The 12,841-nt window shown below is 38.9% G+C and overlaps 1 protein-coding gene across 8 annotated transcripts in view; it reads left to right on the forward strand.

Moving 5' to 3' along the window:
- Window positions 1–12,841, forward strand: part of NKTR (natural killer cell triggering receptor) — an 81,804-nt gene that overhangs the window by 32,913 nt on the left and 36,050 nt on the right. For 6 of the 8 annotated variants that reach the window (XM_075922887.2, XM_089776806.1, XM_089776807.1 and 3 more), the window contains exons 4-6: window positions 4,182–4,289; window positions 5,942–5,986; window positions 7,851–7,938. In XM_075922887.2, the coding sequence (XP_075779002.2) occupies window positions 4,182–4,289; window positions 5,942–5,986; window positions 7,851–7,938 (241 nt within the window). Of the gene's footprint in view, window positions 1–4,181; window positions 4,290–5,941; window positions 5,987–6,299; window positions 6,328–7,844; window positions 7,939–12,841 lie in introns of those variants that run through there. The other 2 variants (XM_075922888.2, XM_075922889.2) reach the window with 2 other exon arrangements.

A 12,841-nucleotide genomic window follows, 5' to 3' on the forward strand; every position in this document is an offset into this window, starting at 1 on the left:
TGTCCGCTGCCCGCGTGCTCCACGGCTTTGCTCCCCGTCTCCCTGGTCTGCTGAAGACCAACAGACCAGGGAGACGCGGAGCAAAGCCGCGGAGCACGCGGGCAGCGGACAGCCCAGACGCGCCGCGGTTGTCCCGCTGCCGGCGTGCTCCGCGGCTTTGCTCCGCTTTGCTCCCCGTCTCCCTGCTCTGTTGGTCTCCAGCAGACAAGGGAGACGGGGAGCAAAGCCGCGGAACACACCGGCAGCGGGACAGCCGCGGCGCGTCTGGGCTGTCCCACTGCCCCCGTGCTCCGCGGCTTTGCTCCGGACGCCTGTGGTACAGCAGCGGGGGTGCTGCCGGTTGGTCCCGTAGCGCCGCTCTGGGCGCTACTGGACCAACCCGGCAGCACCCCAGCTGCTCTGCCCCAGGCGTCCTGATTCAGCCGCTGCTGGTCAGTTTCAGCAGCGGCTGAATCAGGACGCCCGGGGCAGAGCAGCTTGGGTGCTGCTGGGTTGGTCCAGTAGCGCCGAGGAGCGGCGCTGATGGAGCAACCCAGCAGCACCCAAGCTGCTCTGCCCCAGGCGTCCCCAAGTCAGCGGCTGCTGAAACTGACCAGCGCTGACTACAGGAAGCCCGAGGCAGAGTTGCTCTGTGTGAACGAGTTCGTCCCTCAGAGTCAACTATAAACGAGTCTAATACAGAGAGTCACGCATAAGCAGCCACCACCATGGCTGGTGGCCCCTTTTATTGCGCACGTTCGTGCTTCCACCCGAGCCGGACCTGTCGGTCAGAGGAGTAGGGGGGTTCGGGCCCACCCCCTCTCCGAACCCCGGCCCAGGGCCCTAAAGGCAGGGACCCACGGTCCCTCCCTAGCGGATGGGGGAATGCCCCAAAACGCACCCGCTCACGGGCTCCACGACCCCGCCCTGGGCCGCTTCCTACTCCACCAGGCCTCCTGGCCCGTCCCCCCTTGTCATATCCTGCCTCAACTTTCCCTCCTTCTCCTTTCCTCCTGCTCCGTTCACCGCGCTCCCTCGCACCGTGCCGACCCCGGGTTTAAATTCCCCGCTGGCTCCGCTCCCCCTCCCCGTCACTTCCCCTGCGACACCTCCCAGCCACCCTTCCCCCATGATGTCATCCCTCTGCGCCTCGCCGGCCCCTCCCTCTTGGGCCCTGCCGGTCGGCGCCTTCTGCCTCCCGACACTCCCCGCGCCGACTGCCGGCGCGTTCCCGCAGCCCGACGCGGCGGGCTTGGCCGTGCTCGCCACCCCCCCGGTGTGTCCGCCCGGCGTCCCCCGGCGTGCTCTGAGTGCGGGGCGGGAGTGCCCCGTCACACTCTGCCCCGGGCTTCCTGGAATCAGCCGCTGATCAGTTTCAGCAGCCGCTGACTTGGGGACGCCTGGGGTTCTTAAGTTGAATCTGTATGTAAGAACTGGTGTCCAGATTCAGCCTGTTGAAACTGATCAGCGGCTGATTCCAGGAAGCCTGGAGGAGAGCAACTCTGCCTCGGGCTTCCTGTAGTCAGCCGCTGGTCAGTTTCAGCAGCGGCTGAATCTGGATGCCAGTTCTGACTTACATACAGATTCAACTTAAGAACAAACCTACAGTCCCTATCTTGTACGTAACCCGGGGACTGCCTGTATTCTTTTTGCATATTTATTACATTTAATTAGATTTTAGTTACAGAGAGGTAGCCATGTTAGTCTGATTTTGGTAAAACAAAAAAAGCAGTCACATAGCACTTTAAAGACTAACAAGATAGTTTATTAGGTGATGAGCTTTCGTGGGGTAGACCCACTTCTTCAGATCATATTCTGAAAGCGAATTAGCATGATCATTATATAACAGAGGGATACAATGAAAAAAGTACAACTGACAAATCAGCTACATTTTTTTTATTATATCCCTCTGTTATAATGGTCATGCCAATTCGCTTTCAGAATATGATCTGAAGAAGTGGGTCTGCCCCATGAAAGTTCATCATCTAATAAACTATCTTGTTAGTCTTTAAAGTGCTATGTGACTGCTTTTTTAGATTTTAGTTGTGAGTGTACCATCTTCCCATTTTTAAAGGAACTGGCCTTTAATTCTGGATTTAAGAAACAGATAGCTTACTAGACGACAGAATTTATCTTTTATTATAACTTTAAAATGATGCAAATTTAGGTGGAACTTTTAAATATATTATGTTTATGAATTGAATCTCTGTTTCAGTTAAAGACACCTGAAATAATTTTACATTCTGTAGAAATATTTTAGAATAGAAAACAGAATGGAAAGAATGTAATATTTAATGTACTTAAACCAGCCCAATTTCTTGAAAGAAATCTACTTCTATAAACCATTGTGCCTGTGCAGTCTAGTTAATTTCAGCATGACTATATACCTGTGGATGCCTTTGCACAAATGTCCATACGTCAGTATGGCCCCACAGTATGCTAATATCTTTATGGCTGACCTAGAACAACGTTTCCTATACTCCCGTCCCCTTTTACCGCTTCTCTACTTACGCTACATCGATGACATCTTTATGATCTGGACGCATGGCCAAGAGACGCTGGAGACATTCCACAGAGATTTCAACAACCTACACCCCACCATCAACCTCAGCCTGGACCATTCTACCAGAGAGATCCATTTCCTGGACACCAACGTACAAATCAACAATGGAATATTAGACACCACCCTCTACAGAAAACCCACTGACTCATACAGTTACCTACATGCTTCCAGCTCCCATCCAGCACACACCATACGATCCATCATCTATAGCCAAGCCCTTCGATACAACCGCACCTGCTCTAATCCCACTGACAGAAACTAGAAACTTCAGGATCTCTACCAAGCATTTATAAACCTCAACTACCCACCCGGAGAAATAAAAAAGCAAATTGAAAGAGCCCGATGAATACCTAGAAACCATCTACTTCAAGACAGACCCAAGAAAACCAACAATAGAACACCACTTGTCATCACCTACAGCTCCCAACTTAAACCTGTCCAACACATTATCAATAAACTACAGCCTATACTGGAACAGGATACTAAACTCCAAGAGGCGCCCTATAGACAACCACCTAACCTCAAGATGGTTCTTGCCAACCACCACAGGACATACCACACTAATACCAGCCCTGGTACCTTCCCTTGCAACAAACCCCGTTGCCAGCTTTGTCCACATATTCACTCTGCTGATACCATTATTAGACCTAACCAAGTGAGTTATAAGATCAAGAATACATATTCCTGCACATCCAGAAATATAATTTATGCTATCATGTGCCAAAAGTGTCCGTCTGCTTTGTACATTGGACAAACGTCTCAGACACTTTGGCAAAGGATCAATGCCCACAAAACAGATATTAGACAGGATCACAAAGAAAAAACAGTTTTTTCCCATTTCAACCAGAAAGGACACTGTCTCAACGACTTAATTACCTGCATCCTGCTTCAGAAGCCTTTTAAATCTGCACTTGAAAGGGAATCCTCTGAACTGTCATTCATGCTAAAATTCGACACTCTACGCGTGGGTCTCAACAAAGACTCTGGCTATCTTACCCATTACAAAGATAGCCTCCCCAATTATCACCTCTAATATCGTTAGCTCACAGACATTTACCTCCCCTTCCTACCCCCGCATCCCCCTTCTGTTCTGAAATGTGATTTGTCCTTTTCATATGTGTTCATTTTTTTTAATTGTATCCTTTGGTATATATGGTTGTGACTATTTTCTTCCACTATTTGATCTGAGGAAGTGGGTCTGGCCCACGAAAGCTCATCATCTAATAAACCATCTTGTTAGTCTTTAAAGTGCTACATAGTCCTGTATTTTGTTTCATACGTCAGTAGATAGCCAAGCAGATAACTAGCTCTTTTATGGGCGAAAGGGAGAAACTATTTGAAGCAGAGTATTGTTTCTTAGTGTATACTGGAGGATGGGGGATGTCTTGTACAAATCTGTTGGTGGGGGGTGGGTAGTGTAAATAATTGGATAAGTGTGTGTGTGTGTGTGTGTGTGTGTGTAATAATATATATATATATAAATATATATATATATATATATATATAATTTATACAACAGATTCTCTTATGTTATGTTCCCAATATACAAGAAAAAAAAATTTGCTTAGTAGTTTGGGCAGTAGTTTGACTGTTTTAGCAAATACATTTGTAGTTATTTTTTTACATTTCCTTTTATCAGGTGAAAAAGGAATTGGAAAAACAACTGGAAAAAAGCTGTGTTACAAAGGCTCTACTTTCCATCGTGTGGTTAAAAACTTCATGATTCAGGGTGGAGACTTCAGTGAAGGTAAAACACAACATTATTTCACTCTCTGTGCGAAGAGATTTAATTGCATTTTCAGAAGGGTAGCCGTGTTGGTCTATTCAGCAAAAACAACGAGGAGTCCTGTGGCACCTTAGTGTATGTCTGTGCACCAGGGCTAAAGTCGAATTAAGTGCGCAACTTCAGCTACATCAATTGCGTAGCTTAAGTTGAAATAACTTCGCTCTGCTTTAGGTCTACACAGCAGGACATCAAAGGAAGAACACTCTTCCTTCAACTTCCCTTACTCTTCATAAAACGAGGGTTACAGGAGTTGGAACAAGACATCCCCCAGCTTGATATTATTTCAAAATAAAGGCTTGTAATGTAGACGCGCTCTGTTATTTTGGAATAACGTCAGTTATTCTGAAATAATGCTGCTGTGTACGTACAGTTAGAGAGTAGCACATTTATTTGGGCATAAGCTTTTGAAATAAATGTGTTAGTTTTTAAGGTGTCACAGGACTCCTTGTTTACAACATTTAAAATTGCTAAGAAATTCCTTAAACCTTTCTATGTTTTGTAGATATTAAAGTAAAATATTACATTATTTTTCATTCTTATATGCTATTAGTATGATTAATTTAGAATTGCGTGTATTGTGGAGTCTGTGCAGTACCATAAGAATCCATTTAGGTATTTTCTGATATTGAGGTTCCACAATGTTCTTCATAGATGTTAAAATATATAGTTTTAAAACACAGATTTCCTTGCCTGGGTTGCTAACACTATCATTTTAAAAAACACTTAAATCTGATTAAAAGTAAATCTTTTTCTTTGCATTTTGCTCAGTGTGGGCAATACTAGTAATGCTAACTCTGATTCTTTTGTGCTGGTACAACATTGCATTACAGGCATGTAACTGTGAATAAATACAATAATAATAAATGCATTGAAAATGAAAAGTCAAAGCATCAAGGACTTACTCTACTTCTTTTCCTCCAATGCACACACAACTTAGTGTCCCTCTCTCATCTCTTCCCTAAAATGTTTGCCCTCCCCAAGGTGGATTTTTCTTTACTCCTGCAGTAATATTTACTGGCATTGCAGATTGAACTCTCTCAACTGGTAAAAGGCTCTCCCCAGGTATGTTGTACCAAGGAAGAAGTCAGGGGACAGCTATAGAGAGAATAGTTTTGGAAGAAGTAGCTACTTTTTCACTTCCATGGCATCTGAGCCACAGCTGGAATTTCACAGCAGGGAAAACTGTCAACCTTGTTTGTTAGCTCTCTTTGATACCTGCTGCTACTTTTTCCTGTTTCTTTCTGTTCGGAGGCCAATATTTACTAAGGGAAAGGAGAAGCCTTTGGAGCCTAGCTTGTTTTTCCAGTCTCTCTCTTCCCCAGGGCAAGCTTTACTGGATTGTGAACTACATCACTGGTGCAAAGGTCTGGGTTGCAGATTCTTTAGGGCAATATTTAAAGCCAAACAAATATATTTCATGAAATTAAAAGAAACTGTTCATGTTAGACATTGTAAAACTTTTGTATAAAATCTCAGTGTTGGCTTTTTAAAACTTGAGTGTATCCCTTTCGTTCGTATTGTGTGTAAATAATATCTTTTGTTACTATTAAAAAACTGTTTACTTTATAAACTTAATCTTGTGATAAGGTTTAACACATGCTTTTATAACATAGGTAATGGAAAAGGAGGTGAATCTATTTATGGTGGATATTTTAAAGGTAAGGGCTGACATGTCTTTATGGTCTGTTGCTTCATTTCTGAGATAAAAACAACTTTTGATTCCCAAATTATTTAATGTGGAAAGGTCTGCTTATAGATTATCTTTTGCATGAAACTAATGTTGCATGACTATTATTTTTATATGCATGAATTTCAGATACATTTATTGAGATATTTAATGTTAACTGACAAAATTAATTAAGGCTAACTTTACTGGTTAAACATGACTTTCAGCATGGAGGTTAGGCAACTTTATTCATGAAAACTCCTATCTTCCTGCCTAAAACTGTCAACATATTCTTTTGTTTATAGAGAATGTGGTCTTTTGCAAAATGAAAAGGTAAGAGACACAAGCTCAGTAACACAAACTCAAACTCTGTTCCCTTGCACCCTCCCTAGTAAATATATGGCCAACTGATAATATATCAGTTTGTGGATGGATATCTGTATTGCGTGGAGACGTGAAGAATTCTGTATCTAACTTTTTTTGCGGGAAAATTATTTGAAGAATAAATACTTGAAATTATTCCCCATTCTAAACAGTCCCTATGTCATTAAGAACAATGTCCATTTTTTCCCTCCAAGGTTTGTATATTTAATGTTTGGTTTCTAAATATATGTGACTGTATTTATATTCTGTGCAAGTTTATTTATTTGCTTGCATAGAGTAGATAGATAAATGTACACTCTTCAGCTTCTTACTAAAACTTCTTTGAAAAGAAAGAGGTGTGAGAATTTGTAATGGTAATCAGTGCTTTTAGGAGACAAGGCACAGTATAATTTTTAAATGCAAAGAATGGGAAGTTATTGTGCTATTCCAGTCTTGACACAAGCTGTAAGGTGATTCAAGTATTGTGTGCTATGAGCAATTCTTTGTAGTTAGGTGCATGTTGTGAAGTTTCTTTAATATATTATAAGGAAGAATAGTTTAGATGTAAGAATATTACAACCTTTAATTGAAAGCAAGTATATGACAGATCTCTACTCTAAAAAGTTCTCAGTTCTTGTTTCTAAAGAATGCACTTGGATTGGTAAGTGCTAAACATCTGGTACTGTATATTTGTCTACACTCTTAAACAATAATGATACAACCTTAAGTCTAATATTATTTTTGTCTGTAGTAAATTAGTTGTGTAATTTTTTTATTTTGCTGATAGAAAGTATTTTGACTACACAATTGTGTGTCCTCTTAGTTCATTGGATTAAATTATACATTATTTTTCAACCTCTAATCTGTCTTTTACGGTTGGGTTGAAGAGGAGGACATGTTTTACTCCTCTCATGCACGTGTTACTATTAAATTGGTTTCCTTTTGGATTTTGAAATGTCAAGTTTTGGGTTCTGCAGATTGATGCAGCGCACTAGTTGGCATCCTGACAGGGAAAAACCTGTTTAATTGTGTCTTCCTACCTAAGTAATACTCAGCATGATGTGTAAATGATAGTATTGAATATGTTTAGCCATGTTTTAGGATGGGAGAGGGAAAGTGTTATCAAAGTGGCTTTCTTTCAGGAAACATTGTTAGGTTTAAATTGTTGTAAGTGTATGATGAACTCAGAGTTGTTTTGAAGACAATAACAAAACATTTTAAATACATTTATTCTTAACAATGTGTTTCAGACTGTTTCTAAAGCAATTGTGACCTTTTTAAAAACAAACTACTGTATTCTTTACTTGGTATTCTGACTTAACAAATATACATGTCTCCACGCTTAATTTTTGAGACATTTGCTTAGATTTCTTTTTAAGTTTCTTTAGTGTGCAGAAGAAGAATTTCTCCTTTTACTGTCCATGTGCTAAGAAAATTATACTTGTGTTCACTTATAGGGGAAGCTGATTAACATGTGCTTTTTCTTCAAACAGATGAAAACTTTGTTCTCAAACATGACAGAGCATTCCTTTTATCAATGGCAAACCGAGGGAAACACACCAATGGATCCCAATTTTTCATGTGAGTAGATAATTTGAGAGCTGAACTTTTCTTAAACAAAGAAGCGCTGTTCATGAGAAAGATGGTATTGCTAAATTAAAAGCAGATATGGATGTTATTAGTCTTAGTGTAATTTTTTACTAGAATCCAATGAATACCTGCTATCTCTGAGCTATTGTAATTAGGAAACATTAAATACAATAATCTCAGTTTATTTGTATTTTCCTAGAATTGGAATATTGATCATATATGAATGTTACTTGTTTATTGCTTGTTTTTCTAAAATAGCATTGGCCTAAGCTTTGTTTTCTCTAACATCATATTTATGACACAAATTATAATTGACCATTTATAGACTCCACAACTTCAACATTTTATGTGGAAGACAAGATATCTTATATATTGACAGTTCAAGTGTCAACAGCTGCATGTATTTTCCATAATGTAGTCTGTTTTCTGGTTTTGTAGGATGTTTTTACTTACAATTTGAATCTTTTGCTGCAGTGCCTTCCTTCTGTGTTGCTGCATAGTACTGTGCACATCTGTGTACAAATGGCTTTTCTGCCAACACTGGTTAAACTGGATTTAAATTAAGGGTGTTTGTAAATGAGCCCTTCTCATACAGTTCTTATATCTATTATAAAACACTTCAGTTTATAAGCGTATTTCAGTTACAATATAGAAGATACTTGATTAAAATACAGCTCTAGCAGGAATAACTGTTGTATATGGAAAGAAATAACTCAGTGATTTTTTTTGTGTGTGGCTGAAATGCAATTGTTATGCTTGCTTAATATATAACTTTTACTTTTGTTAATGTTTGACTATCCATCTGCTTCACAATCTTTTAAAAATTGTCCTCCGTTTTAACATTTCACGGTGCATATCTGGAAAAAAAACCTCTGTTTTTTAAGTTGTGGTTTGTGCTGGGGAGGAGGCTTTATTGTGAAGTATCTTTACACTGTTTTTCTCAGAAATTAAACAGAAATATAATTTGCTACATTATATTGTTTTCTTTGCCATCTTTCTTGATGGATAAGAATGAATGGCGCTTCACTGTCTTCAATAAAGGAGTAAATTGTCCAAAAGGATGCTCACTTACTTTGCCTGAAAAGGGATCTTCAACATAATATAATAAGGTTCAGATAAGAGACATTTTTAGGTCACTTCCTAAAGAATGTCCTAAAAATGGAAAATAGAAGAACAGGAGAAAATATTTGGAAATTGATTTACTTCTGATTTTACACTCAGGAATCCTTTGTTCTCCAAAAAGCTAAACTTAAGCTGCTTGTTTGTGGTGCCACCAGCTATTATCTTGGTCAGTTTGGCTGGAAAATGGCTATTCATTACTGAATACAGTACACTTTACACATTAAGCAGTGTATGTATAATATAATTTACAAATAAGTATTTAAAACAGATCAGTTCACTGTTACCTTTTAAGTGTAATATGTAGTGACTTGCCTTCTGATTCTCAAGTAATAATTTTCCATTTTTGAGTTTATCTGAACTGTAAATTTGAAAATGCTACATCAGTCAAGAAGCTACCATCTGAGGGCTCTAAAGTTTCTTTCATCTTTTCCATATTCAGATATGCATATCAAATTTGCTTAAAGAGATGAGCTGAGTGTTTGGTGCATTCAGGATAATTTTAAAAAACAACATTAACATCAAATATAAAATTTAAATTATAAGATTTAATCATGTAAATGTTGATATTTAAAGAAATATTTTTAAGAGCATATGTTTTTGTAAAACGGCATTAATTTATATCACATTTGTTTACCTCTCCCTCAAGGAAGTAGTTTACAGTTAGGCATGAAACCTGCAACAGATGGCTCATATTGTGGGACTGCTGCAACCGTACAAACTCACAAATCATAGAAACTGCAAGTTAGATAGGTTCTAACGTGCACAGATTCAGATTTAGATTGCTCTTAAAAGTAATTGTTTCCAGAAGTCACTCTCAATGATTTCATCGTGAAAGACAGTTTAAACTTTTAAAATATAATATATGAAATCAGTTGTTATTACTCTTTGAAGTTAACGCTACGTACAATGTTCCTTCAGGGTGAATGCCAGTAAGTTATGCAGCTACCCTTATTAAAATATACAATTCTTTTAATATCTTGGAATTCAAAATAGTCCTTTTCTGGCCTCATATTATAAGTTGTTCTGGAGCAAAAGTAATATAATTTATTGCTTATTAATATTTACATATTTACTATTAAATGCTCGTTTTAAAATATATAATTCCATTTATGTAGCTATAAAGAAATAAATTATTTGAAGGTGACAACTCAAAAATTATTGGGCAAGTTTTAAAGAATATTTTCTGACTTTAAATAAAACATAGTTATATCTTTTTGAAATAATACATCCAATTTATTGGATTTATAGGCGGAGACTTATAAATTCAACTGTTCCTAAATTTTTGTGTTCTGTCCTACACATGCAGGATTTGGGGCATGATTGGATAGCATGTTCAGATATTGCATATATTTGTGTTGGAGTCAAGAACCTTATATTTCTCCATACAAACTGAGGCCCCAATCTGACATGTGTATACATATGCTTAATGCTAAACTCATGCTTATAGTTGATCATAAGCATAAGTGTTTGCAGGATTGGAGCCTAAGAAGGAATAAAGAATTGCACAACATGCTTGCTCAAAGTTGACTTTATTTGTTGGCCTCATGTTAAGAGAGTCTTTCTTCTTTTATGAGGCATAAATGCTGTTTGGTATAATTGTCAACTTTTCAGTGTCCTGTTAGGCTGTGAATATTCTTTTGACTGATAGACTGCAATAATGCACAGCTGCTGCTCTCCAGTATGTGGTTCCATCAAATGCCCAATAAAAAACTAATTTAAACGTAATTATATTTTGAGTTACTTGAAATTGATGCTCTGATTCTATAAAAGAATTTTACGAATTTCAGACTTCTTTAGTTGTAGTTTATTGTTCAGGAATACTAGGGGCCTGCGCCCTCTGCTCGCTGTGCTCGCCTATGCCCTCTCTGGCCACTGTCGCTTTGCTGAGAGAGCCTGTTGATGCTGATGACGTGATGATGTCATTCTGTTGCCCAGCAGGAACATTCTGTCATCTGGCAGGAAAAGCTTTTTTACGTATATAGAGAGAGTGGGGCAGAGAAACTGGTCTCTTACCAAGCACTTGTAGAGAATTGTAAATGGAAAAGACTGTTTGAAGAAATAGGCTGGGGAGACGGGGAAATTTAGGATTAATTTGAGAGCAGAACAAACAGGACAAAAAAACCCCAAGCCCTGAGTAGCGAATAAGACACGGTCACAGAAGCATAATGAAGAGTGCACTGTGTCATAAGTGGTCCATAAAACATTTTTTTATTATTAGGCTATTTTTTGTCATCATGATTATTAAATGTAGGGAATGATTTGGGATTAATAGAATATACTTCGCTACAGACAAGAGCACATTTATCAGAATAACCATTCTCTTTAAATGTACAAATACAAAGCTATTCTGTTCACTAGTGATACTGAAGCACATTGTTGCTTAATTAAGTAGGTGTTCAAGAAATCGACTTTCTATACATTTGATTTTAAATAAATATTTGGGTTGTTACTCCTAATATTTTATGGGGATATGCTGTGGATTCTTAGATTTGGCTGTTATATGTTGAAAACAAATCATAATGCAATAGCATAAAGCTAAAAATTACCAATTGGTATTTTTCTCATAAAAGACCAGTGCCAATATCATTTTTTATATTAACCATTTTCAGATAATTCAACATTCTGGGATAACACATTTTAAATATAGTATGTCCTGATTTTTTTTAAACTTTGAAAAGCAAACAGAAAACTTTTTCCTGTCTCCTTAGTGATATTCAGAAGTGGTTTTAGATGGGACAGAAATCAGTAGTGGAGCTTACCCATCTTTCTTCCTATTGCCCAGTGCTTGATTACTAGTAACAGCAGCAACACAGCTGAAACTAAATATCTTCTTGAAATGCCTGTGGAAGAACATGTGTGTGAGCCACCCAACAGTGGTACATGGTCATAATGTGATAATAATTATACTAGTAATAAATGAGATAAGTGTAACTAACCATGACTGAATCAGAAGAACTAAATATTTACAAAATGCTATAATATTTGCAAAGGCTCTGATCCTCCAAGCCAGAGGTGGGCAAAAGGGCCTCCATGGGCCAGATCTGGCCTGCTAAGTGGGTTTATCCAGTCCACAGATGCCTTGCCGCTCTTGTGCCCTCAGGTCAATCAGGGCTTGGGGACCGGGGAGAGCGCAGTCTCTTCCTCCACCAGTACATTATACATTTCAAAAGCTGTAGCCCCACAGTGAGCGCGGGCCAGCAGGAGACTCTCCCACTGGCCCTGCGCTTCCTGCAGTGCCTCAGCCTTTGGAACATACAAGAGCCCCAGTGGACATGTACATTCCCAGTGGAAATGTACATTTCAAAAGGAAGCCATGCAGGGAGCGCAGGGCCAGTGGGGGGGAGTTCTGTGATAGAGGCAGCAAGGTGGAGAAGCAACTATTTGCATCACTAGTCGACTCTGGTAAGCTTATGCTTATCGGATAGTCAACGAGTCTCTTACATCCCTACTTGTAGTAATAAGATAAGGATGTGTTTGACTGGAGGATGAGATCCAAAGTAAATATAGGAAAAGCTAGAAAACATATTTTTTCTCTACTCTCTGTTATCATAGTCTAGATGCTATTTGTAACAACAGTAGGTACACATTTTTCAGATTGTGATTTTGTCAGTATTTCTATAAATTAACAAATTACCCTCCAGAAAACTCAAGTGATTTTTCCCCCTCCCCGCAAAACTCCTTGAAGTTGTTTGAGAAGCCATAAGTATTGTACCTCATTATTTTGAGTATTTGATTTTTTTTATATTGATATCTTAGAGCTAGTATATAAGCA

Source organism: Pelodiscus sinensis, chromosome 2, assembly GCF_052426305.1.
Source record: "Pelodiscus sinensis isolate ZL-2025 chromosome 2, ASM5242630v1, whole genome shotgun sequence".
NCBI lineage: Eukaryota > Metazoa > Chordata > Testudines > Trionychidae > Pelodiscus > Pelodiscus sinensis.